This window comes from Cannabis sativa, chromosome 1 (assembly GCF_029168945.1).
Source record: "Cannabis sativa cultivar Pink pepper isolate KNU-18-1 chromosome 1, ASM2916894v1, whole genome shotgun sequence".
Classification (NCBI taxonomy): Eukaryota; Viridiplantae; Streptophyta; class Magnoliopsida; order Rosales; family Cannabaceae; genus Cannabis; species Cannabis sativa.
The window spans coordinates 37973971-38001740 of record NC_083601.1 but is presented as its reverse complement, the minus strand read 5'-3'; the positions used below and the strand labels follow the sequence as shown (position 1 = coordinate 38001740).

The window sequence follows — 27770 nt, the reverse complement described above, 5'->3', positions numbered from 1 at the left end:
CTCGGGCTTGATTCTGGGTCCAGGTCCCAAGTTTAGGGTAGGGTCCTAGTTCGGGTCCCAGTTCTAGGTCCGAGTTCGGGTCCTAGCTTGGGTTCGGGTTTCGAGTCTCGGGTTCAAGTTCGGGTTCGGGTGTTGGGTCCGGGTCTAGGCCCTAGTTCTGAGTCTAAGTTTGGGTTCGGGTTCGAGTTCGGTCCCAAGTCCGGTTTGGATCCCGAGCGGTAGGTCCGATCTGAGTCCGGATTCGGGGTCCAAGTCTTGAATTAAGTTTTTTTTTTTAATATATAGAAATTGGATTGGATCAGATCGGATCTGAAAAAAATTAGGCGAGGCAGAGCGGATTTGATCCGAGATCCAATAAGTATCCGAATATTTTAGATCAGAATTAATCTGTCGGATCGAAAATTCAACCCGCTCCAATTAATTAGATCTTTCTGACGTACTTAAAGTATATGAAGGCACCCAATAGGTTAGCTCGAGGCGACTTTTTAAATCTAAACAGAACTATTAGGTGACCAAGAATCGGCATCCATTAATTAAATTAACTTAATACATATGTATATATAGGGCGAACGTTTACTATTTTCTGATGAATAATAATGAGGAGATTATATACTATATACATATAATAAACAAACGAAATTAGAAATTACGGAGAGGAGAGAGAGAGAGAGAGAGAGAGAGAGAGAGAGAGAGAGAGAGAGAGAAATAAAAGAATCTCAATCTATATATGCCTAGATTTTTTTTTTTTTTTAAATGTATCTGTAGATCTTTTGTGTGTGTATATCTATTTATGTAAAGTTCTATCGGAATATTTTTACACACATGGACCAGCAGAGAGCCTAACGAAAACAATTGATCAATCACATTCATCAAAGTTTGGAAGTATATTTAAAGACGAATACCCTTTTTTAGGAATACAAATAAAGAGCTATCAAAGATCGAAATTGATCCTTCATCCATTAACGCCCATAATTTTTATGATTCTAGTTTCTACACATATAAATATATATACTAATATTTTTGGACCACACCCCAATATTGAACTTTTCCCTCCCAATCATTTTTCCTCTCCCAACACAACCCTTTTAAAAGGAACGAAAGAATTGATTGCGTACTAATATTTAGTTTATGTTATGATAGTATAATAATTAGTACTACGTACACTACTCGATTTGGAACTCGTTCATCGTATCGTTCGTGCTTAGTTGACGATGAAATTAGCTTATTAACAATTAACCTAGCATATGGGAATAAAATCAAAATACATACGTGTCGAGAGGAGGGTGAGTGGTCCTACTGGCCTGCTTGGGTTTATTGGTGACGTGTGTGTATAACGAATGTGGATTGGTGAGTAGAAAAAGGTCATATTGATTTATTGTCTAAGTGTCCATACAAGACTACAATTTCATTCATTCCATCCACTTAACCGGCCCACATCAGCACCATCTCCATGACATCATGGCATACCTCACCCACATGAAGTTCACGATCTCGACCAACTCCAAATATTCCAAACAAATTATATACCTTCCTGCAATATATATATATTATATATATGGATACATTTTGAACCATGTTGTTTTATATCTAGAAACATATTAAAATAAAACATATATGATCCAAGGTAATTATATTAAAAGTTTTATGTGATGAATGTTTTCATATAATCTACTTGATATCCCTTGTGATCAAATGAAGAGTCTAGTTATTAATAAAAAAAATATTATGAGTAGGCTTAAAGAAAATGGATTTTCAAATATATATCGTTTGAATCTGGTATATATATAATTAATTTCCTTTTGTAGCAGAATAATATTTATATATTTTTGGCAATCAATCATATCTTTATATCTTTACAGTGAGAATGGGACTGGCATGTTAGTAGATGCTGCCTAGAGACTCATTTTTGGATTCTATAGCTTTGATATGTACTTGCAACTTTATGCCTATCTGCAAATGCATTAATGGATTTGGTTGGTTTGGAAACTTTTGGACTACTTAACTGGTTAATACATAATCATTACTCGTATGTATTATTATGTGTTTCATGAGTATACTTGCAAGATTGATATTGTGTGTATATTTATGTAAAATATATATTATCAAGTACTGGTGCGGTTTAGGCATGGCAAAAAGATCCATTCATTCGGATCGGATCAGTGATCCGATCCGACGGATCATTACTGATCCGAAATATTCAGATAGTTATTGGATCTTGGATCAGATCCGACCCGCCCCGCTTAATTTTTTTACGGATCGGATCTGACCCGATCCGTTTTAAATATATATATTTTTTTTAAAAAAAAAAAATTACTTTTTAATATTTTTTTTTAAAGTGTAAGACCAGTGGAATACCACCATTAAACATATATGATCTGCCCATAGACCACACTATATATTATTATTTTAATTAATTACTCTCTCAATTTAATTCTTATATATATGCGTACATATATACATATAAATAAAAATATATATGCATACTGGCCACTATATTTTAATTATTTGATTATAATAATTATTATTATTTGCAAAATTCCCTACCTTCTTCTTTAAGGAAAATCTTAAATATAAGGTTATAATAAGAAAGTAAAGTAACAAATGTTATACAAATTAGATCGATTTATGTATAGGCACTGCTAAATATATTAATTTGTACAATAATTTACACTTTTATATTATATCACTTTTATATATGTATGCAACAATAATTTATATTTAATATAAACATATTATTAATTAATAAGAATAATATTAATTTTTGCAAATAAAAATACTAATTAATTAAATATTATAATAATGAGTAATTAATACTATTATTTGACTCTTAAATATTTAATTATTTGAGGGCATTTGCTAATATTTTTAATTTTTTTAATTTTTTTAATTTTTTAATCATAAAAATAAAAGTAATTTTTTATTTTTAAAAAATAAAATTGTGTTCTATAACCATTTTTGTTTTTTTTTTAATTTTAAAAATTGATAAGAAAAATATCACTACAAAAAATCTTATTTTTAATCACAACAAAATTTGTGACTAAAAGTAAAAAGTTGTTACTAAAATAGGTCCATCACTAAAAGTATTAGTTACAAAAATTACAATTTGGTGTGACTCACTATAAAAAATTTTACTTTTATTATTAACATATTTATTTTTTTGTAGGAGTCGTACACAGTAAATCTTGAAGACTAGAAGAATAGCATATAAAAGTTCATAGTTAATTTCATGTATTTTTTTAGTGGAGATTTATTTCATGTAATCATCATACTACATTATTATTGATGATTATATTAGTGGAATTTCTAAAATTTGGTAAATTAATTTTTCAATAGTAAAATTACATTTTTATGTGATAAGAATTTGATATATATTTTTTATTGATTTTGACAAATAAAATAAAAATATATAAGAAAAAAATGATGCATTATTAATTCTTAAACAAATAAATTTTGGAAAAAAAAAAATAAATTTAGATATAAAATATATATTTTTTTTTAAAAAAAAAAAAAGTTGGGTCGGATCAGATCCGATCCGTATAAGGCGGGTCGGATCAGATCTGATCCGAGTATCTGATCCAGCGGGGCGGGGCGGGGCAGATCCGTATATGATCTGGATCAGGTCGGATCAGAGTCGGATCAAATCCGACCCGCCCCATGGACATTCCTAGTGCGGTTAGACTTCAATTGCTGGTTGGTGTTATGAGTGTACTTTTAATGGCTATTACTTTCATTTATAGCTAAAATTGGAATTTTTTTTACTTAATTTTATTATTTAATTAAAAAATAATTTATTTTTATATTATATGTTTAAGGTTGTTCTATCAAATTTAATTAAGAGAGATAAAAAAAATTAAATTGAATTAGGAGAGAAATAAAAGTAATATTAAATATAAATATATTATTGATAGTGTAAAAAGAGAATTTTTTTAATTACATAGTAAAATTAAGCATAAAATTCCTACTTAAAATCTCACTTTTAAAAATTATTATTTCAAAATTAATATTTAATTATAATTATTTTTTAAAAATTACCATTGATATAGACAAACCTCGTTTTCCCTATTATGAAAACTAATTAGTTTATTTTTAATAGTACTGTTTATTTTTATTTTTATTTTTTCGGTTGATTAAAAAAATCTAGTAATCAAGAATATCACTCTCTGAAACAAATACATATTTGTACATTCAAATATCATTGACAGAAGTAAAACTACATCGTATCAAACAAACTTCACCTTAAATACATAATATAAATATGACATCTTTTTTCCCAGGGAGAACGCATCTCTATTATAGTCTACAGTTAAACAAAACTTGTAGCATATATAGTAAAAAATAAAAAATGTGTATTTTTCATTCACTAATTTATAAAAAAATTAATGGGGAAAATTGAACAGCTCAGGCCTCCTCATTATATCTCAAAGGAGACATACATACAACTCAATCAATTGAATTGAAAAAAGAAAAACAGAACAAAAAGAGCAACCCCGCTGTATATCTAAAAACCTAGAACTCTTGAGATATTTTGGGTTGTTCCAATCATATATGTTACATCGCTACCAAAAGATTATTGATTTACAGAAAGTGAGGACATTTTTCATGCCCTCGTAGTATGAGGACCTTGTTGTATTCTAGTGTGAGTTATCTTTACTTCAGTCCAGTATGGCCTAAAAAGACTGATCATCTGATGAGGCTGAGTCCATCACCTTCCCAACCCAGCTTCAGCATTTGATCCACCACTTTCAAGCTCAACTGCAATCAGCAACAGTAGGAACATTAATAATGATGTTGCAAACGTGAAATTTTGTAAGACTAGGAGTAAACATTGTTGTTGTGAATGGGAATGAGAATAAAATTAGTATAAGAACTGATAAAGAACAAAATCATGAGAATGGCCTTTCCACTACTTTAGTTTCTAACCAAACAAGCAAATGAATGAAAATGATTCATTTCGTTTCCCACAACCAGCCTTTTAATAGACTCACAACGATCCCTTGCATGAATTGAAAATGAAAATTGAAACATTGGACATACCGAAGGATCAGTGAAGATTATTAATTGCTTATCAGCAGTAGACACCAAAAGATTTGTATTATCCTTGTTTAAGGCTAGAGCAGTAATATCCTGCCCCTCTCCCAAGTTTAGGATATGAAAAATCTGCAAGAAATGAGAATTAGTAACTTGTTAGCAAGTAAACAATCTACCAAGGAAACTACCATAAATATAACGAGCAATATATGTTTGATGAACATGCTAAGAAATCCAGTATCCATGCCCCGAAGAATATGCATTGAACATGATGAGCCGAGGCCTAAAGGCTGAGGCAGGCATGTAATGAAAAGATAACTGGTGTGGGACAGTCAAAGACAAAATGATGATTCCTCACTTCTTTCTCTCCATCAAAATCATGCACGAGATTTGTTTAAAAAAAAAAAAAGTATCTCACTTATGGGCCGAAGTCTTAGTTTAGCCCAAGAATTTGTAATGTATAATTTTGAAACCCAAACTATGTTTTTATCTTAATTTTGGTCCTTAAATATTCACATGTCAAGTTAGCCTTTGAACTATGTTTAAGGTTATAAATTTGGCTAATGAACAATGTTCACCTCGCAAGAGGAATCTATCATTACCTTCAAAGTATGCAGATTCAAGAAGCAGATTGAAGGTGATGGAACATTCAATCTGTTCCCTTTGTCATCTTCATCACAATCCTGGTTCATAGTATCTAATCCCTGCTTCTTCAATTTTGAGTCCCAGCTATTGTTGGAGGGTCCGTCATTTTCTGTCCGTGTGTTTATACCAAGTAAAGCAGTTTGTCCATCACGAGAAATTTCCATACAGCTGATACCAGCAGAGAAGGGTAGTTGAACACTAGCAATCAGAGCCCCATTAAGACTAAAAGTACTTAGGCTATGTTGTGATTTGTTCCAAGTCATTATTACTCCCTCAGATGAGAGGCAGACAGCATTGGCCCTGACACCAGGCAACCTTCTAATCAATCGACCTTTCCTTATAGAATGCATCAAAACGTCTGATGAATAAGAGCATGAAACAACAATTCCAAGATCTGAGCTAACACAGCAACAGAGAATTTCGCTTTGGTGGCCTCGGAGGACATGTATGGGACCTTCAATACGACGTCTCCTGCTTTTGTCTGCCAACAGGTTTGATAAATTACTACTGCTTGTTGAATTTGCAGTACCAGTCCCAGTCAGAGGCTCTGATATGCTGCTTGAGCCAGAAGCAGATGCCCTGCGTATTCTCCAAAGTAACACAGTAGTATCCCGGCTTCCTGTAACAAGGTAGCTGCTGTCAGGTGAAAGACCAAGGCAAGTAACTGGAGAACAATGTCCATGCGCTGTCTCTAATGTTTTTGCTCCATCTGAAGATACTAGCTTGATACTGTTATCCACGTGTCCACCTAGTTAAAATCCAGAAAGATTAGTTGTGTCATCATGATCATCTTCTCATCAAACTTAATCGTAGACAAAACAAGCAAATTAACTAGATGGAAAGTTATAAATGAGACCTACTATAATACAAAAGCATGCAATAATGAGAAAAAGTAAGAGCTGGAAGAGCTTGTAGAACTCAATTAATATCATTACCAGAGAATTTTCGCACTATTCAATTATATGGTAGGCTTCCCAGTTTTTATTCAAGTTCAACTTTTGAAAGTTGGGCGAGCTAATATAGTCAACTGACCCTTTTTTTTCTTTTTTTTTTTATTATACTTATGTTGCCTAGTATTAGTAAGGTCCTATTTCGATTTATTATATATTCTTATAAGAAAAAAAGAATAAAAACAAAGAAACAAATTACTTGTGGATTACATTCATTATAATAGCATATTAGGATTTTCTTTTCTTTTCTTTTTACCTTTCTGAAACAAGACAACAGAATTTGTATTCTTAGGATTTATTTCCTTACCAGGAAGATATATATAAATAAACACATCCCGTTACAAATAGAACTATTTTAATAACCTGGGGTAGCCTACTGTTGCTTCTTCTTTTTATTTATCTTGAGAATACAGACAATCATTGCTTAAACTGAAAGAAGGCTAATTTAAGGATCCAAACAATCAACATATTCGAGTGAAAACATTAAAGGAGCTCAGAATTTTTGAATATGAATGTTTCTACGCATGAAAGTATCCGCAACCAACATGAGATTAGATCACACTAAAATTTAGATTTCTGAGTTTTAGTTTTATGTATGACATGAAGGGAAAGTACATACAATTTACCTTCCTTTTGGTATGAGGGTCACATTTTCACATAATATATTAATGAAAAGTAAAATTAAGAAGGTAAAGATCGTGATTGAAAAATATTGGTACTTACCAGTGATAATTTCTTTATCACAAGTAATGGAAACTATAGCAGAGCTTCTAATCCCAGACGTAGCAAATGCTAGTGCTTGGGGGAAATTCCAGTCATCAGAACCAGCTCCTGCTGGCCCTTTGAACATCCGCATAAATGTTCCACCACTGGAACTAATTGTACCCTTTCCATGTTGAAAGAGAAATGGTGCACCCTGGCCATCAGGTGTGTTTGGTTGCCACTTGTGCTGTGCAACATGAGCTGCTGGTGCATTTATATCCACAACTACAACAGTATCTGAAGAGGCATGAATGGCAGCAGCTGGTAGATTGCAGCGTTCAGGTGCAGGAACAGCATATGGTTTGACCTCTTTGGGGTTCCGGAATATGGTCTATAAGGAAAACAAGTCATTCCAAAATAAATCAAACAGGTCACCCAAAAATTCTAGATTATCATCAGCTGCGAGCCAGATCATTCTGATACATATTTTCAGTGCATTTCCTAAACCACAGTCCCAGATACAATGCAAACCACATCAAAATAGAAGTTTCAACAAAGACAAAAACAGCATCTACCTGCAAATGAAGAACATCTGCTAATGGCATCCTCTTTCTATGAGGAACAGTAAGAAGTTGGGATGGGGTTTGTCCAAAGTAAGCAATCTGATCTTGTGTGGCACGTTGATGTACCTTTCATGTAAAAATAAATTGTGAAAAATTTATAAAAACCAATAATCAATATTTTCAGAAGTATGGGAAAGTGAATCCACTTACTGGATCTGAGATCTTATCAATATCGACAGTTCCTTCATATGTAATATAGAAGAAAACATTATTTGCTGATATAGCTTCCTTCCCTCGTTGCTTATACCTGAATATTCCAAATAGCTAATGTCAAGTGCTTGTTAGAAAGAAAAAAAAAGTTAATTTTAAGGAAGAAAGATTTTATATCAGCATCATTCTCCAAGGTAAAAAAAAAATTAAAAAATTAGAAAACAATGAAATTTCAATGTGTACATATACAGGTATAAATATATATGAATTTTCTCTTTCACAAAGAAAGTAAGAAGCATATACCCAAATATGAGATCAATCCACTCATGAAGATGTGCAGAGACATGTTCACTCTCAAGAGCCATACGATGCTTATGAATGAAATCAATAGGACTTTCAGCCCAGGGAGGCAACTTGACATTATCTAATAATTATATCAAAACAAACAGGATTCAGTTCACAGTTTATATTTGCCTTGAACTATCATTTCACCAGCAACATGTAATTTGAGGGCATACCAAGCTTTCCACCTAATTGTGTTGTGCCAAAATCTATTGAATTCTCATTGGTTAAGATCTCAGGCAGGTAAAATAATTCTGGAACCTAAACACAAAACAAAATGCATTACACTCGTTAGAAAACTCTCCAGGCAGTCATACTAAAATGATCAAAATGAATACCATACCAATTCCTTCACGTCACTCATATCTTCAGTGACTCCATTCCAAGTTGCAACAATATCTGAAAACATCCGATCTGCATGATCAAATTTACCACCTTGCAGTTGAATTGAAAGAGTTGTAAATGGTTCGACTCTAAATAGATAATACAGCACCTGTAAGAGAATAAAATTGTAAAATCCAGAAACAAAAGAAGTGACAGGAATTTTCTTAATAGGATAAAAGAGAGACATTAATGATTCTACCAATTGTAATGTATGTATTGAGAATCAAGACAAGGATAACATGATAAGAAATAAAAAGGCACCAATAATCATACGGGAGCAATTTGCTAAGACCATAGGCTAAAATGCATGTCATATGGGAGCACATCTGTTCCCCAATAAATTATGCCAAATACAACCAATGGGCAAAACGAAAAAACTTCAGAAACAAACGAACATAATTAAAGAACTCGTAATAGGATAATGTGAGGACAGCATAACATTTTATATTTTAAATATAAATTGACTGAAAATTCATATCAAGTCTTCTACAAGGAACCGGCAATCTTCAAGAAGACAAGGTATGAATCTCATAGCTTGCAGCAAATATAATGGATTATGACAAATAACCAACTTTGGGAAAAGAAAGAAAACCCACAGTTCCAGCACTTGAATAATGTGAACCATAATGAAATTTGGGCATAACTGGATCCTCAAAGCTAGAATATCGCTCTTGAAACTTTTTCAATCGATCAGGATTTAGTGCACCAACAGGCTGCATGAAAGCGTACAAGGTTTAATCACAGTATCTATAAAATTCATGTGAATAAAAAGAAGTGAAAAATTATACAACCTTGGAAAGATCTCTGTATGAAGAAGGGTCTGCAAGATCCAAACTCTTTGAAGTGTAGTCAGAAAGAATCCAAGGGAAAACAGGATACTGCCACAAAATATAAGGGACTAAGCGATAGACTCAGAGACGTTATCTAATATAAATGGGAGTATATCCAAAGAAATCTACCTGTGTAATGTCATTATAACTACGTCCAGCTAATGTATTGAGCTGCATTAAGTACTCAAAATTGCTTATCTGCACCAGTGTATTCCATTAGTTATTTTCCCCTTCAAATGAATAATGGAAAAAACATGGCCATTTATAAAATTTCAAATTGTACCCTATATGTCATCTAATCTAATTCTAAATCCATACCTCCCACCTGGCCCAGCGTTCCATAAGTTGTGTTCTTTCTAAAAGTTGTTCGGGTCTCTACAAAAAAGATGAGTTCAAACACTTTATCGGCAAAGTTCAGTTATTTACACGCACCGAGCACAAAAATGCATTATATGCTTATGTATGTGTTGACTATGTAAATGATTTAAAATTAGAGGCTAATTGCTTAGTCCTTGGTTATAAAAGGAAGGTGGATTTCCGACAAAAATTAAAATTCATATAACCTTTTCTATATAAGAAACGAGAACTATTCTATCAAAAATATAGAAATGCCAAAAGAAAATGAGGCATCATCATAGGCTACAAGAAACAACACCAACTCCTAACTAGGTCTAAAATCAAACAATCATTAAAAGTTTTCAAATGAAAATTCCAAAATGGCAACCTAACACATGATGGAACAAAATAGAAAGAAAGAGAAATATTTTTTCTTTTTGAAACTAGGATCCCTGCTAACCCTACAATATTTGGGGAACAGAAAACTATACAAATTGCTATGTAGGTACCCATAACGGGCTCGAACCTCAGACCTTGTGGGAGCAAATCACATGGTCAGTTATCCCACTTGGGCAGAAAGAAAGGGAAATATTACAGTGCTTAATTTCTAAATGTCAATTTAACTATAAGATGATTACATATAAATCCAGCCAAAATGCAACAAGGTTGTTATTAAAACCACACCTGAGCATTGAACCCTAACATTTTATTAAGATAAAAAACTCTAGATATTACTGAAACACCATTGCATGAGTAATCGCGGTATGAAATAACAAATACAGTTTCCATAACCACTAGTAAATGCAATAAAAATGACAAGAATATAGTCGAACCTGAGTTGCCAGATAGATATTGTTCAGATGAGGAGGACGAGCTTGCACAATAGCTCGATATGCATTTCTTCTTCCTTCCATACTCTGAAAATAGAATATAGGATGGAGGAGGGCCAGGAATGAAAGAAGATACATCAGAAGGTGACTTTAAGGATCACACATTATTAAAATGTCTCCCCAAATAATGTGAAATATTCCTTAAAAATATATCTGAATGAAAATAAGGCATATAGAAGTACCGCAAAATCAAAGAAGAAGTTAGAACGGTCAACCATAAAAAGTTCCAAAGCACTTCTTCTTAAGAGATATCTGCAACAGAAACAAAGTTTGAAACCAAATAGAAGTTAAACAGTAAGTAGAAGGATACAGAATTTGAGACACATAACAGTAACTCCATTTGTATTATACAAATCAGGAATATAAAAAAAATAATAAAAGAGAGAGAGAGAGAGAGAGAGAGAGAGAGAGAGAGAGAGAGAGAGAGAGAGAGAGAGAGTGGTCACTTGTCTTAAACTGACCTCCACTCAAATTTATTGAAAAGCCTCACTTGTGGCAAAGGAAAACCGTGGTAATAGAGATACTACAATATAAATAAAACATAAAATATCTACTATCATAGTAGCATCAAATCCCCCATAGGATAACTCTAGCTATACAGTATATTACCCCAATCCCTACATAAATCTAAAAATGACAAATCCTCAAAATATTTACTTAAAAGTCCAAGTTGCTACCCAGAATTTAGTTTTCTCCCAAACTTCCACTGCCGAGTTCTCTTTTTCTTTTTTCCTTTTTAAGCAAAACATTATTTTTTTGAGACTAGGATCCCCGCCTAACCCTACAATATTTAGGGACCAGAAAATTAGAGCAATTTCTATGTACGTACCCGGGAGGGACTCTAACCTGAACTTGTAGGAAACTATTTGAGCTACCCGTCTTAGTATCATTACTTGTATTATATATGATAAAGAGTAACACAAACAGAAGGTGTACAAAGAAGAAAGATGTTGAAATACAGGAAAGGAAACACAAACATTACGAGAAAGCCTGCCACTCTCTACATAAATCAGAGAAAGGTACAATAGCAAACAAAAATCATCAGTACAAGCGCAATGAGGGGTCAATTCATTCTATTAGGAATGAAAGATACCATTATGCAGATGACAAAAATTAGGCCCAGTAATCCACGTTTAGTCTGTAAAAGAATGAATAGCCCTAGCCCTAGATCAACTATATTCTGGAATTCAGCCTATACGGACTTGTTGTCCTATCTTCAAGTAACTAAGAAACTATTGGAAGAGTTGTGTTGGTTTCTCGTACATTATAAATCATAGGCAACATTATACGAGAACACCTTCAACATGAAAAGCATTGAAACTATTAAAAATCATTGAAACTATGAAAAAGCATTGAAACATGAAAAATCAGTGAAACTATGAAAAAGCATTGAAACATGAAACATCATATCAATCATGAAAAGTCGTATCAATCATGAAAATACTGGATAATTTTACCAAAAGACTAATGAGGTCAAAAATCAAGAGGCAATCAAAACCAACCAAAAGAGTCAAAAAGGAAAGGAAAAAAAAAAGAGTTTTCTTATTGGGTGGATGAGTCCAACCAATGAACCAAAAATCAAACAGCTTAACCAAAGTAAATTGAGCCGTAAGTAACAAACAAAACCTAGAATATACGAATTTATAGTAAAATAGTGTGAATTCTGCCTTTCCTTTTAGAAGAAAAGAGTTTGTTATCACCAATGCAGAGAAAAATTTCCTAGGAACCACCGCAACAGACTGAAGGGTATAATTAGCAAATCAGAAAGCTAACGCTAACATTAGTTTGTTGATAAAAGTAAGAAATCTACAAGACAAAGGTAGTAGCAATCATATATTCTCTGTTAATTCACCTTCTGCTATAAATTTGATGAAGGGAAGACATTGACCAGCTCCGGTCCTTTTCTTCATCTCTCATTTCCATGCAATCTATTCCATCCACAACAGGATCGTTCTCACTGTTATCAACTAAAAAATTAATTCTTCTAGTTGTTACCTGAAAGAATTTGTAAATATCATAAACTTTGTAAGCTGATAGTATGGAAAACACAGGCACAATCAAGTGTACTTTTTTCTTACTTCCATTTTCTTTCTATATAAACTATAAGCAGAAAAGTGTATTTTTTATTCAATGAGTACAATAATAAGAAAAATGAATGAAAAATTAAAGAGAGCAAGGAATCCTCATCCAAGAAACAGAACGTCAAACAAACACACCATAAATAAATACTCCCAAGACAGAATAGAACATTTTAAACTCCTTGTACATAACAACCAACAATGAAACCCAGAATATAAAACATCCCACAGGACTCTACTTTCTAATGCAATCTTAAAACATATTCTCTAATTCCTTTCTATGGCATGATCACCAAACCAAATATCATGAGCTTAAACCAAGACAAAAATTGTATATCTTTTTCAGTTCTTTTTATACCCTGCAATCTTTGGGAGGCAGTACACTTTAGCACATTGCGAGGTAAGCCCCCACAAAAAATTTCTGAAGCAAGGTATTAAATTAGTAATAAAAGAAATAGATATTTACAAAAGGACATCATACACATGCTTAATAAAGTTACCTGAAAGGTTCCACGTATAACTCTTAGTGGCCGAACCATTGATGAAGGAAGCTCAAGAACAATTCTTTCATCAAGTTCACTCGGAACAAAACCAGGGGGGACTGCTGATGAACTTTCAACCAAGTCATGGTCATTAGCAAGTCGAATATCACCAGATTCAACTGGAACTGATATGGTTTGCTCAGCTGTCACAGATAGCCGTGATTGATTCTCCACACTTTCTTCAATACCATAGGACCTGCCATCCAAATTATGAATTTCCAGGTGTTCATCATCTTCATTTACCACATCCATTGAGATTGCTTCTGCTGCAAGAATAGGAGCACTTGATGAATTTATAACATTTTCTTTATCTTCTTCGTTGTTAATATGATCCTCATAATTGGCAGCTGCACCAAAATGATCTGAGCCTCTGTAATTTCTCCTTAAACAACACCTCATCCTAGATGAACTTTCCATAAAATCAAGCTTCCAAAAAACCTATCGAAAGTTAAAATAATCCCAAGTGAATATCAATAGAAAAAATCTCAAAACGACACGGCAAAGCTCAAAGGCCATTACAATTGCACAATAAGAGTTTTAAGATTGAAAAACTAACAATGTGTGAGAAGAAACCAAAAATAAAATTATAAACCAATAGAAATCAGAATAAACACAAAGCAATTTCAGCAGATCAGTTTAAAAGATAGTAGTCTTGTTACATACACGTGGAGGAGTGCATAATTGGTCCCCAAATGGCCCAAAAAGGCAATTCATTTCTATCAGACAATGGATAAGCTTGCGCCATGCACGAACTCCATTGCCTAAACGATGTCGAGCGATAACATCAACCCGAGCACGCCTATCAACCTGTAGAGCAAAGAATATAAATATAGTGTGCCACATGAAGAAGTAGTGAATACAAAGAGGGTGAACATGAGTGAACCTCAGATCTTTGAATGTTCCTTGCTAAAGCAAAACTTGCAACAAGGACAGCAATAAACTTATAAGATAATGCATTAAAATCCTTTCCATAGACTGATTTTGTATCAACAGGTTGCAAACACTCCATCCAAGCAACTCCCATTGCTTCAGCAACATTCCATCTCTTCACCCTTTCCATGTCACTAGCATTCCGTCGCTGTGCAGATGTAGCCATAGCCACTGCACTAAGGCCTCTCCCAGAACCAATTTTGGCATTACGCTCTAGATCGCGAGCCGCAGCTAATGCAGCAGCTTTTGCAGCAGCCTTATCCTTTGGAAGACCTGGTGATTTGTTAGGAGCATCTGAAGGTTTCTGAAAACTTGAAAACGTATGAAGCCTAGCAGTTTTACGCTCAAGTAACGAAGAATCACGCTTAAGCTGAGATGTTGAAGCAGGAGCTGGATTTTCCCCACCAGAGGCGCCAGCAGCAATCATTGCCAGAGCCATTGCTGCAGGTGGAGATGCAAAAGCAGCAGCCCAAGCTGGAGAGATCATTGCCAGAGCAGCCTGAAAGATAAAGCAAAGTGGAATCATTTGACAAAGACATGTGAGAAAGAAGTCCTAGTAAACCTTTTTTACTAAGAAACAAAAGGCAAAACTTTTGTACGAACCCTACTAAGAACGTCAATATCTTATACAAGCGCCATTCTACAAAACAAATATAATATTTAAAATGAAGAATGTATAGTATCATAATCAACGCCGAATAATTTTCTCCATTATTCACAACACAACAACAAGAACTAACAGATTGATATAAATCAGATGTTTAGAACGCATCAAAGATAGAAGTTTTAAAGACAACTAAAATAACCTCTATGGGGAGGGAATCAGCAGCTAATGCACGGTCATCAACAGTAAGCGGATTCAACCCATCTGCAGTTGCAAGTTCATGAATTCCAGCCAAAAGTGGCCTCCATCTCCTCAAAACAGCAACAAATGGAGGTATAATGGCCTCAAGATACAGTTTTCGAAGATCTTTTCTGTCCCTGCCTACTGCATGATAAACCTGCAAGATTCATACAGTAGTCGTATTAAATAAAAACAGCTACAAATGTATAATATTTGAATGGAAAAAAAAACAGAGTAAAACAACTGTTATATCACATAGATTTACATGAGAGGAAATATTCTATCTTTCTATCAGAAAGGTGACCAATGGCAGTTTTAGCATGAAGTCATGGCAAAAAGACTCTTCCATTACACACAAATATAAATAAAAACTATGCCAGTACATAGCAAGCAAACTTGACCAAAATCTACTTGTGATTTTTTTATTATGAAACAACACCTAAAACTAGAAATTTAGTACACAAAGAACTAACCTCAGAATAAAGAACACAAGAAGCTACCAACACTCGCTGTCTCTTAGAGTCCGAAATTGGCATGTTTAGAACCGGTGAAAGCACACTGTAAACAGCAATATGTATTAGCTCAGATTCACTATATTGGGAGAAGGTAACAGCAAGACACAACAAAATACATTTCGAAGATGACAGTAATCACATTAGTACTAATAAAATAATTTTCAGCAGAAGAATTCGCCAAAAAAACATACTCATGTCTCAATCACGTTATTATATTACTTCCCCATTCTCAATTTTGAAACGTGAATATTTTATCCAAATTTCTTATCTCAAGACTATAATGAGAATATTATGCAGGCCCAGTTTAGAAACCCGTGAGAATGAAAGGGATAGATTAAGTACCTCCACAACAAAGCCGAGCGTGGTTTCCTCCCTTCTGACTTTGCATCATCTATACTAACATTCCTCAAGAGCATACTATCTTCACCATTATCTTCTTCTCTCATAGAAAGAAGAACCATTCGAAGCATGCATAAGAATGGCTGGTCACTGTCCAATAACTGGTAAAGAGCTGACATGCCTCCCATTCCAGTACCTGATCCACCACCTATACCAAGACCACCACCAAGCCCAGATTCATCCAACAGTAAGGCTTGGAGCATGGCAACAGATTTCTTTACCAAGGGAAGTTCAACCCAGTTTCCGTTTACATCTTTTTCTAATGCAGACTTCCAAGATTCCCAGCCACTGCCACCACCACCAAAGGGAGCTTCTTTTGAAGGAAGGCCTACACCATACCACAGTCGGCTCCTATACTTCCAACCCTCAGCCAAATCCACAGCACAGCTTCCATATGACACAAAAGCACATGAAACAGATTCATAAGGCTCAGCTGCTGCAGCAGCAGTAAGACTTTCCATCACTGTTGCAGAGACTTTACCATTCACATCAGCTATTGAATTAAGAACCTGGTCACCATCTCAAAAGAATTAAGATTTGATAATTGCATATGAGAGTAAAATATCACTAAAATTAATACAAAAACTAACACTTTCTTGGAGGAAAAAATTACAGAACCTGGGTCAAAACTATATGTGAAGTAAACATCGAAAGAAAATCACGATTAGAATAAAGGTATAAAGAAGTTTGGCCCCAAATAATATGAAGCCATGAATTATAATTTTTCCTTCAAAAGTAAACAAATCCTTTACAAGGGGAGATGGTATTAGAAAGAGGGATGATTAATGCTCTGTTTAAAAAAAGAAAAACTAAATGCAAGACAAAAATAGATTCTTCAACAACCAATCATCACCAGCTAAAGAAAAATTGACCATATTTGTTAAGGCTAGTTGATAGCTGTAATTTTTGCTTTTCCTTGCTTTGGGAAGGGATGGGGAGAAAAATACTAATTAACTGGTAATAAACAAATTAATCACATGCTAAATTATTTTGATAAATGAGAAGATGAAAAACATCAAATCTATGATAACTATCCTCTAGAAGCCAATACTGCAACTATAGGTAACCAAATGCTTACATCAACAGGTAGTCCCCCATGATCACTAGACAATGATCTGTGATCACCAATGGCTTCTAATGATCCACCACCAGCCATACTGGATGAATTCAACTTATTATTCAGGGGAGATACAAGAGAAAGGGGAGATTTGGAACCATCTGTTGGATGGGAAGCAAAAGATTGTTTGCTTTGTAAGCGTAAGTGATCCTCAACAAGCATTAATATAACAATAGCATTCTCCACCAAAGCCACTGAAAGCTGAGCAGCATTCTCCGATTCTGCCTTGGCATCTTTGGGTGATAATCCCTCGGCGGCTACTCCAGCAGCTGCTGCTGCAATAACTTGAGTCTGCCACAAAAGAAAAGCTGGATGTAGATATTTTTGAAATTCTTTCTGTTAACTAACTAGAAGGAAGGAAAGAAAAAGAACAAAAATATCATCCACGCATAAGTAAAAAGAACTTGTTATAAAACCACGAGATGCCTACTTTTAAAAGAAGAGTAGACCGAAACCAAACTACTTACACAAGGAAAGAAGGGGAAGAGGGGAGAGGGAGGAATTAGCCTTATCATCCTAATTGGCTTTAAAAAAGATGAATGAAAACTCTGAATAAATCACATTGAGCCTTCCCTAAAAAAACAAAGGATCAAATTTACCTGAACCTGGAGTTCTCTGGCAGCAAAGTCTAGCAAGCTACCCAAAAGCCTTCTTTTAAATATGGGCAGTGATTCTTCCCGTCTTAAAAGATGAGCATATTTTTTCATGAGAAGTATGAAACATAATTAAGAAAGCAATTACAAACTAAAGACAAAATGTCCTCTGAAAAGCTAGCAATAAAGTGATCAATCAAACTATTTTTAGTAATTAAACAGGATAAATCTGACACTGTGAAAGGAATTCTCTTTATTTTCTACAGTGTATACCTAATTCTTTGGTCACCGGTGCTAGATCCACCAACAATAGAAAGCCACTCTGCACAATGAATTGTAGCTTCAATGTCCTGATAAAAGGAACCAAAAATAAGTATGAATAAAACCAACTGAATAAAAATAAAAAATAGAATGAAAAAAAAAAAATAAAAAAGCAATCAAGGCATTGTCAGTGTAACAATAATTTGCAACATAAAAAGACGAGAGCCAAAGGCATTATCCACTAGAATATGCTATATGTAAATCCAAGCCAGTGTAGAATTCGTAAGAATCCACAACCTTGGTATTCCTACATAAATGATAAGAGACCAAAGTGCAATATTTTCTGTTTGCCGCCTATAGTTGATGGCCATTCTTAAAAATCACAAATATAGGCTGCATATACTTTTGAGTTGATAACCTTGTGATTAGGACCTTTTGGTTACTAAAATAAGTAAGCTAATCCAGGAGAGATGGGCAAAACTAATGCAAGTAATAGGCACTGAGAAACTTTTAAATAGGAGGTACGATGGAAAGAAACACCTCACAAATAAAGAAACAAATGCATGTTTCGAGTGTTGGAATGAGATCATTTCCCTTTCCAAGTTAGTAATCTTGTAATAAAGTTTTCAAGGTCACGACAACATATGGTGGGATGCCTAATTCAAATAGTCATTGAGGCAAAACTATGAAGCACCAAGACTGTGCAAAACCATTACATTATAGTGCGACTGCATAATAAAGGACTAAAGCCACTTTTTAACGGATGATAAATAATAAGAAAACAAAAAAAAAATGAAAAACAAGAAGATTAAGAAAAATGTCAACCTTCCATCCATCCTTCTGGCGCATTGAATACTCCAACATTATAATAAGGAAGTTGTGTATCAGGTCCTCTATGTCTCCTAGGCTCACAGAATCAGAACTTTTGCTTGCATCCAACTGTAAAAAGAATTGAATTGGAATACATGAATATGGTGTATTCTTCTACACTGCACCTAGGGAAGATGCAAAAGCTCTACAAAAAAAAATTCAGGTCTTATGCCAATTCAGTATGATCTACAAGAACATTACCAGGAAAATACACAAGTACCACAAATGTTTCATACTTCTGCTTTTGAGTTAAAATGTTCTCATATCATTTGCTTCCTCAACTTAAGGAATACAAGATATAATAAATGAAAAAAATTGCAATATACTTGTAATTGAGAACCCAAAAAAAAAACTTCAGAGTTAAATTGGAGGATATTTTACCTCATAATTGGAGATAAGAACCTCCAGAATCCATTCTGGCCATTCCTCCATTTTTGTGAGAGTGAGTCTATTTTCTGGATTACTACAAGTCAGAAACAGAAGATCCTGAAATCATATAAAAAAGAACCATCCGATATTACTTTCTCAATCAGAATAACGTTCTTCTAAAAAGAAATCCAGGTGTGATCTAGATAAATATTACGGAATCAAAAACATGGAAGTGGTACCTGGAGTGCCCGGCTTTGGAAAGACCTAGAAGCAAATGGAAGTGAACGTAGAAGAACCAACAAAAGTTGTGAGTGTTCAAACCGATGGCCAGAATCATAAAAGTTCAGTCCATCATCTGTTGAGGAAGCATTGATCTGAAATCAAATAGAGGAAAACAGGTCAATATGTAGCATATACAACTTTCAACAATTACAAGAATAATTATTTAAGCAACCATTAAAAAAAAAAGTACAACTTGTGCCTTGGATTGTCCATACCGATGCCCCAAATAATGCTGCATAGACATTTCCAGTCATGAGCCTTTTTGGTGCTGCTTGGAAGGCCTTATGCAAAGCAAAAAGTAGAAGAGAAACTTTATCATCAAACATGGTACCACCTCCATCATGTAGCCCAGTTCCAAGAAAATTATTTGTGGCATCTGAGGAAGCAAGTGAATCAAATCTTAAATGACCAGATGCTACCAAAGCCCCTAACAGCCCAATAATTCCAACAACAATCCCATCACTTTTGTCAACATTATAAACATTATTCCTTGCACTGTCAGCACTGATTGAAAGACTTATATCACCCAGATTCTTCTTAATAAAAGGATTATCAGAAATAGATATTGTCCTCTCAAAAGTCACATTTGGGGCAACAGCAGCAGAGCTCATACTACATATAGAGGTTTCAGATTCACCGAGATTCTTTCTGCAACTCAGTTCCTTTTCATCAGATTCAATTTCATCCTCTGAAATTTTTCGAGAGCTCTCACTTCCACCATCTTGTTCAGGTCTCTCGATCAACAAACTTTTGTCAGTTTTGGTTGGGGATTCATGACTACTACAGTCACCAGTTTTGGCTTCCCGTTGCAGGAGAACTAAAAGTGTTTCTACCCCACCACAAGCTATGAATGCCTCTGCAAACGTATGAGCTTTAGATGTATTTGGCTGTACCACCAAGCGATAGAGCAAATGCAGCACCCTTGCAACCTTGAAGAAAAAAATATTAATAGAACTGTCAGCATTAACTCATCTGTGTTGTTAACTGTTCAAAAAAAAAACTCAAATGTGTGTTGAAAAGTTAGTCATTTAATTAAAATATAATAGATATGTATACAAAGAGAAGGAGTAAATTGTGGCTAAAACAACCCATCCTTTTTTTTATGGTAAATATACCCAATATTTTCAAAGGTTGTACTTTTATACCCAATCTTTTAAAATATTAGATGGCAGCCGTGACTAAATACACACCTTTGAGATTTTTTATAAATGATGCCACACAAGTGTAGCATTTAAAAAACATTTGATATAGTTACCGCCAAAAAGAAATATTAGTATAAAAGTGCAATATATGTAAAACATATGGATATTTACCATAAAAAAATATAATACACATAAGACTGTTACATTTTAAAACATTGGGTATTTTAGCCGCAACTTGTGCATAGGGTTGGAGTTATTCCATCGGTTGAGAGAAAAAAAAAAAAAGTTATTCAGCAAAAAGAAAAAAAAATTGAATTTGACTTAGATATTTTTTATATACACACATTTTTGATATAAAGTAAATAGAGATATTTTTTTTATATCTCATTAATTAAGAAGTTGAATTAAGCATAGAAACTCAAATTTCTTTTTTATTATTCATCAGATCAAAATCTAATAGTTTAATATTTTTAAAAGATCAAAATCTAATAGTTTAATATTTTTAAAATTAAAATTTATGATTAAATTTTTTTAGTATCCATCAATGAATATACATCATAAAATGCATGTGAACTGCACTTAAGATATTAAACTATTAAATGCATGTGAACTGCACTTAAATAGCAAAAGAGGTAATGTTGCAAATAAAGTTACCTGGTTTGGTTGTGGGCAGTCAACCATGAACCAAAGTAGACGACGAACATCATCAGAAGCCAAAGAAGGAGGTGCTGCTCCTATTAAAAGCTCAATTATGACCAGGAGTTCATCGACCAATGCATTCACTTCACCCACTGGTCGTGTTGCCTCATTTAAAGAAAATGTATTCACCGAGTCCCTTTCACGAATTGTCCAGTAGCACCTTCTGCAGCCATCTAGAAGCAACTGGAAGGCATTTGCATCTCGCATTACTGACGACTCGGTGAAAACCATGTCAGCAAGTGATGATAGAAGCTTCTTCTGCAGTCCATAATTACACAAGCTCCATATCTTTAGATCCAATAGCAATGTACTAAAAAGTTGCACTTTAAGTGCATGGTTATTTTTCTGAGACTGACATAGAGAGACAACAGCTGCCACAAGTTCTTCATTTCCCACACCATTGTGCTTTCCAGTATCAAGGGATGACAAAGTTTGCAGAAGATAATTTAAGATCCTTGACAGAACCTCAGGTCCTCTGGCACGACATAACTCATCATTGTTCCTGGGATGTTGAGTAGCCATAGAAATAATTCGGAATATTGGAGCAGCAAGAGAAGAAGTGGCCAAAGACAAAGAAGCATTACTTTGTTGAGGTTCCAGGCTGTCTTTATTTACATCACTCACTGCTAGAGGAAGTAAAGACATTGGACCACCATATGCTAGGGCCCATAAAGCCTCCACTGGTCGCATCCGTGTAGCAATGTGGACCTGCCCGAGGACCTCAGCTGGCCGTCTGAGCATGCCTGAGTCATCATAACAGAAAAATAAACAATGTAAAACAAACACAAGTTCAACAGGGAACTAAAGATAAATTCTCCCTTAAACTTTGACCCAGTAATCATCAAATTATATATAATTTAAAGTAAAAAATAAATTCATTTAATCCCTCCACTGAAACAAGCATTCACTCACTTTGTGGCAGGTAGTGGGCTACAGTTTCAAGTATAAATGTTAATGAACGGTGACATCATTAAAAAAAACAAATTAAAAAAAAAGTGACTACGAGTTAGGGAAAATGAAAACTATTTTGTTAAACTAGGGTTGAATTGTTTAGGCAAGATCGGCTTCACTAGAAAATAAAAGTATGCACATCTGCAGCTAAAAATATGTTGAATAATATTATTGCAGAAAAGCTATAGAGAAAAAAAAATAAAATTATAATATCCACAAATCAATTGATGATAAAAGATTTTATCTGACCTGCAGATCCACTCGGGGAAGCATCAGGACAAAATCGCCCACTAAGTAAATTTGGGTGATATAGAAGATGGATACATCCTCCAATTTCTGCATCTAAAAGAGAACTTTCCTCTGCTAATCTCTGCACATATTCATTTGTTGCAAGCCATGGCAATCCTGCTCCTTGGCCAAATGAAGGAAGTACATCCCCTCCTCTAGATGACAACCGTGTCATCCTCTCAGGGCCAATCGGTTCCTTAAAAATATAGACAGGACCCATCTCAGCAAACAAAGGACATTGGCGACGACGACGTTGTAAACCAGCAATTGTAGGAGGCGGGTTTGTTCCAATACAACAAAATGCAAGTGGCTTGGAGATCCGAGGAAACTCAAAAGGTCGAGATTCATACAATGATCCATCAATATACAATCTCAGTTCACTCTCTGCTTTCCCAAGCAGCCCTTGTTTGCAAGTATGCTCAAGACCAACGAAGTACCAGCACTGAGGCTTGAATGCATGAGTAAAATGTAAAGAAGCCTTCTTTCCCTTTCCGCTTCCACTTTCCACCACCAAAAACTGTGCATGGAAGTATGCCTCTATTCCCTGGTTGTCAGCAGACAAGAAACTGAACAGACGTGGCATATGCGCTGTTCCTTCACCTGCAAGCGCACTGGCAGCAGCAGCAGCTGACATAGCTGAAGATTTTCCTGACTTAGCAGCAGCAGCAGCAGCTATTGCAGCAGCAGCAGTTGCTGTATTTAACGTATCAGCAAATGATTCAATGTAAATCCATGTTGCAAATGCATACCCATTAGTGAACGGCCATCGGCTTTCCCCTGGACCAAGCAAACCAGAGCTTTCACCATCAAACTCAAAAGTACATGCTGGTCCCTTTGACTCCTTTCCACTAACTGCCTTCTCCAAAGCAATCATTAAGCGAGTTGACCAAACAGTGCTAAGTGTTCTTGTGATGACTTGAAACCATCTATGCAAATCGATGACACTAAGTGAATGTCCCGCTAAGTATTGAATGCAGTAGCATAAAGGAGTTCCATCCCATCTCATTTGCTCTGTGGATCCTATATTCTGTACAAAAATGTTTTCTGCTGACCTTAAAAGTACTCCTAATAGACCAGCCATAGAGCACATCGCTCTGTTTCTTGTGCAAGCACGTAATATTGCAAGCAAACCCCTGACCATCCGTGTACGAGGGGACATGATACTATTAGTATCACCTTCCCAAGGGAGCCAAGGAATAAGTTCACCGGCCACAATGGCAGCCCGAGAGTTCAGCATTACACTAGGAGGATTGCAATCCCCATCTTCTTCAAAACTTTCAACACCGCCCATTGTTGCAATGAGTGAATCAACTACCACTAAGGCAATGCTCTCCATTTCCTCCCCATTGCCAAAATTCTCCAACCCATTAACAATCCTTTTTAGTTTTTCTAAACCTTCTGGCTTCCCCATAATAGCAGAGTCCACCAAATGCAATAACTCCGGGGATACATTTGGCATGGCAGCTTTTGGCTTCGGTTTTGCTGGTGAGCCAACAGGAGAATATGAAGCATCCTCGTACAAAGCAGAATCAATACTAGTGGAAGAGGTGGATGGTTTGATAGAATCGAATTGTCTGTCTTGTTGAGAGTTCCAAGAAGGGTGATCATGTAGCATTTGGTCAACTGGGGAAGAACCCGATTCTGCTGTAAGTGTTCCAGATGAAAATTGTGCAGTATCTTCAAACCCACCAGAGGAGTATCTTGCATTATCTGAGTTTGATGATCGATTTGAATCATTAACAGCAGCTTTCTCTTGATCTTTCAAAGAAACCTGTTCAAACTGATCTTCATCTACGGATAAATTTACTGAATGCATCCCTTGCAAGACTGAATCATTGTCATTAATCAGCGATATATCACCTTCAGGAAGGCTGATATTTTGATGATAAGATGAACCTACATTTCCCTGTACACCGCCAACTACTTCCTGATTATCGGATTCCCTCCTAGAGATTTCCTCTACCTCCATCATTTCTTCTTCTTCCATTATAATTACGCCTTACAATTCATTCAAATAATATGCAAACCGAGGAACCTACAAAAGGAAGAAATAAGCAAGAGCAGGATATAATCGTAGAATATTAATGAGGATCAAGTCTTGTCTAATACTTGCACAACAAAATAACCTTACTTCGAGAAATATAGAAACAGAAGAGGACATAATTTGGCTGCTAAGGAAACCAAATTTTTGTGCAAGCACTTTGCAAATATGAAACAACTCCAGCGGAAAATGATCATTGAGAAACAGTACCAATTAGTTTTTTTTTTTTCTTTTGAAAGCAGAAACAGTACCAATTAGTTAATTCTAATAAAACATAAGAAATTCAATTGCAGTTAAATACAGCCCCTTTTGTTACATGTCTATTTTCATGTTTCCACGCATTATGTCGCATTAAGCAAACAGTGCCCTATCAAAGTTATCTTGGATTTTTTATAGTAAGTAATCAATTTAAATCACTAATCAACTAACATACTATACCCTATCAAATAACCCAAAGGATTAATCCCAGATCTCTTTGTCGTGTTTTTTCACTTCCAATAAGCCAACTATCGAAGATGTTATACGTAAAAGCTCCAATCAAGTTTATCATAGATCCAGCACAATAAAATTCACGGCTACACTTAAAATCGTTCGAATTACCAAAATGAAGATCGATCTCCTCTGACATTGTGTAAACTGATCAATGCACCAGATCGACAAGCTCCATATACAGAATTTTCTCGCCACAATAACATATCAATAAATATATGTGTATGCATAGATAAATGTGTATCTTAGAAGCTCAACACTGATCGAACATCTATTGGATAATATACGTCAAAAGAAAATGTATAGATCATTACAAATGTATAGTAGTGTTGAAAAAAATAAAATTAAATTGAAATCCATGCTAATGAGGGAAAACGGAGCGAACTTGTTACCTCGGAGAAGAGAAAATCCAATAAATTGGAGATCGTCGTACGATATTGGGCGTTGAAGAGATAATAGATAGAAAATAATCAAGAAAGGGAAAGAAAAGAAAAAACTCAGAATCGATGAAAGAGGAAGAGAGAGAAGAAGCGATTTGGGCGCGAGAGAAAATGGCGGATATAGCTAGTTATGGAAGAAGGCCTCTCTCTCTCTCTGGGTCTGGCTACCCAGTCAAAAATCCACATATTCAATTACTACATATTTTATTATTATTATTTATTTAGCACATTTTCTATCTATTTATTTTTATGTTTTTTTTTTTTTTTGCTAAGATAGTTTTATTTTATTTCTTTAGGACAATAGCAATGATCTTTGTTCGGAAAAAATATATATACTGTATTTAAATTATTATTTAAAACGAAGGACTAAGACAAATATTTTGTCTTTTTTTTTTTTTGAAAAATATTTTGTCTTTTGCTTTTATGATTTTCTTTTTCTTTTCACAAATAGTACGTGCCTTTTGGGTTGTCTTAACTTAAAAGTGAAGCAAATATATAAGAGAATGTGTTAGGTTACATTATTGATTAACATGTTACTATGTTAGATATGGAACGTTAAGTATATGTCGAGGAATGTTTTGATGTTTTTCTATCTTTTTCCTAATTGATACTATCATGTTTTTCTATTCTTTTCTTTTCTTTGGTATTTAGTATTTACTTTTATGTGGCATTAATTTAATTTTATTGAAGTTCCTAATTAATATGTGATTGCCTCCCTCAAATTTATGGTCATGTTCTTTGATTACTTAGAAGAGAAACAACTCCATTCATAAACAAGCTCTAAAATTAATGTTTTTTCTCTTAAATTTTATTGGTCTAAAGTATGCATTCTTTTAATCTAAATTTTATCCTTTTATAAACATCTTTATTTCAACTTAAATTTAATGTAGCTAAAGCCTGTTATTTTATATCTTATTCAATTATATTCACAAACTCATGCCTTAAACATCAACAAAAAATATTAAGAATATGATCAAATTTGTAAAAGTAATGGAAAATATTAAAATTTGTGTAAACTAAACAGATTTTCAAAAAATATATGTATATTTATATGAATTAAGTTCATTTATATTTACATACTCATATCTTAAAGAATAGTAAAAATTACTAAAAATTCAAAAAATATATATTTAAAATTCCTTTTTTTCAACTTAAACTAAAAAAAAAAATTATGATTACTCAAAGTTAGATTTTCTAAAAAGAAAAAGAAAAAAAAAAAGAAAGGAATTTAAGTTTGTTCTCTTTTATATTTAAATAAAAACTATATATTTTTTAAATAGCTTAATTAATTTTAAATTTTGGTATTTTTCATCATTTAAATTGATTTTTTCTTATTTCCTAAAGTTTGGACTTAATTGTTTAATAATTGTTAAAAAAATATATTGGAATTAATAAAAAAAATAAAGGGATTTAATTTAGTAGTGGTTAAAGTTTGTGGGAGAGAAATATTATTTACAATGTAACATCAATGATTAAATGACAAAATGGAATGAAAACTGTTAATTGAGATTTTTGATAAATGTGTTTCAGGCATTAATGAATCTTAGTTCATAAATCTTTTGTGTTGATGTTATTGAAGTTTACAACAATGAATATTTCACAAATATTTTGGAAAGGAATTTTTAGGTTTAAGATTAAATAACATAAAAAGAAAAGGCAAGAAAGATTTTATTAAAATATTAGGAAATAGTTAAGAGTTAAGAAAAAAAAAAGTTAATAGTTAATTTTCACCCTGAGGAATCCTTTAAAATCCATAATAATAAAAAAAAAATAGAGATTTTTTTTATTTTTATACTTTAAATAATTTTTTTTTTTTTTGTATTTTTACGAAAATTCACGTAACAACTCATATAGCAACTAACGGAGCAATCTAAATTGTAATCAAAATCTACATAGCAACACACATAGAAACTACTAGAGCAACTCAAACTATAAATTTGAAAAACAAAAATAATAATAAAAGATAGTATACAAAATAATTCCCCTAAAAATTAATCTATTTTCTCAATTAAACTATAAAATACCACAAAAAATACTTAA

The 27770-nt window shown here is 33.9% G+C and overlaps 1 protein-coding gene across 2 annotated transcripts; it reads right to left on the bottom strand.

The window, feature by feature from the left end:
- Nucleotides 1–4301: 4301 nt before the first annotated feature.
- On the bottom strand, nt 4302–25963 carry LOC115706644 (BEACH domain-containing protein C2). Of its 2 annotated transcripts, XM_030634360.2 has the most exons (33): nt 25683–25963; nt 25402–25561; nt 22722–24795; nt 21477–22264; nt 19896–20609; nt 19638–19772; nt 19411–19515; nt 18985–19098; nt 18172–18248; nt 17905–17986; nt 17267–17596; nt 16132–16697; nt 15748–15832; nt 15237–15431; nt 14384–14929; nt 14164–14307; nt 13459–13938; nt 12733–12875; nt 11063–11132; nt 10824–10907; nt 9973–10029; nt 9784–9852; nt 9616–9702; nt 9421–9537; nt 8784–8933; nt 8617–8701; nt 8402–8522; nt 8099–8195; nt 7901–8014; nt 7347–7716; nt 5631–6421; nt 5035–5157; nt 4302–4752 (listed from the first exon to the last, which is right to left on the bottom strand). In XM_030634360.2, exons 3-33 carry the CDS (start codon nt 24745–24747, stop codon nt 4681–4683), a joined length of 8937 nt encoding a protein of 2978 aa, XP_030490220.2. In that variant the 5' UTR covers nt 24748–24795; nt 25402–25561; nt 25683–25963; the 3' UTR covers nt 4302–4680. The 2 variants fall into 2 exon arrangements, with proteins under 2 accessions (XP_030490220.2, XP_030490219.2); XM_030634359.2 differs by lacking the exon at nt 25402–25561.
- Between the last annotated feature and the right edge of the window lie 1807 nt (nt 25964–27770).

What these genes read in the sequence shown, in the direction of transcription:
- LOC115706644 (XM_030634360.2), bottom strand. Translation starts at nt 24,747, where the DNA reads ATGGAAGAAGAAGAAATGATGGAGGTAGAGGAAATCTCTAGGAGGGAA. An exon ending in CCAGAGAACTCCAGGTTCAG is followed by an intron (nt 17,597 to 17,904) that starts GTAAATTTGATC and finishes CTTTTGTGGCAG; the next exon opens with ACTCAAGTTATTGCAGCAGC. An exon ending in ACAATTAGGTGGAAAGCTTG is followed by an intron (nt 8,523 to 8,616) that starts GTATGCCCTCAA and finishes TATAATTATTAG; the next exon opens with ATAATGTCAAGTTGCCTCCC.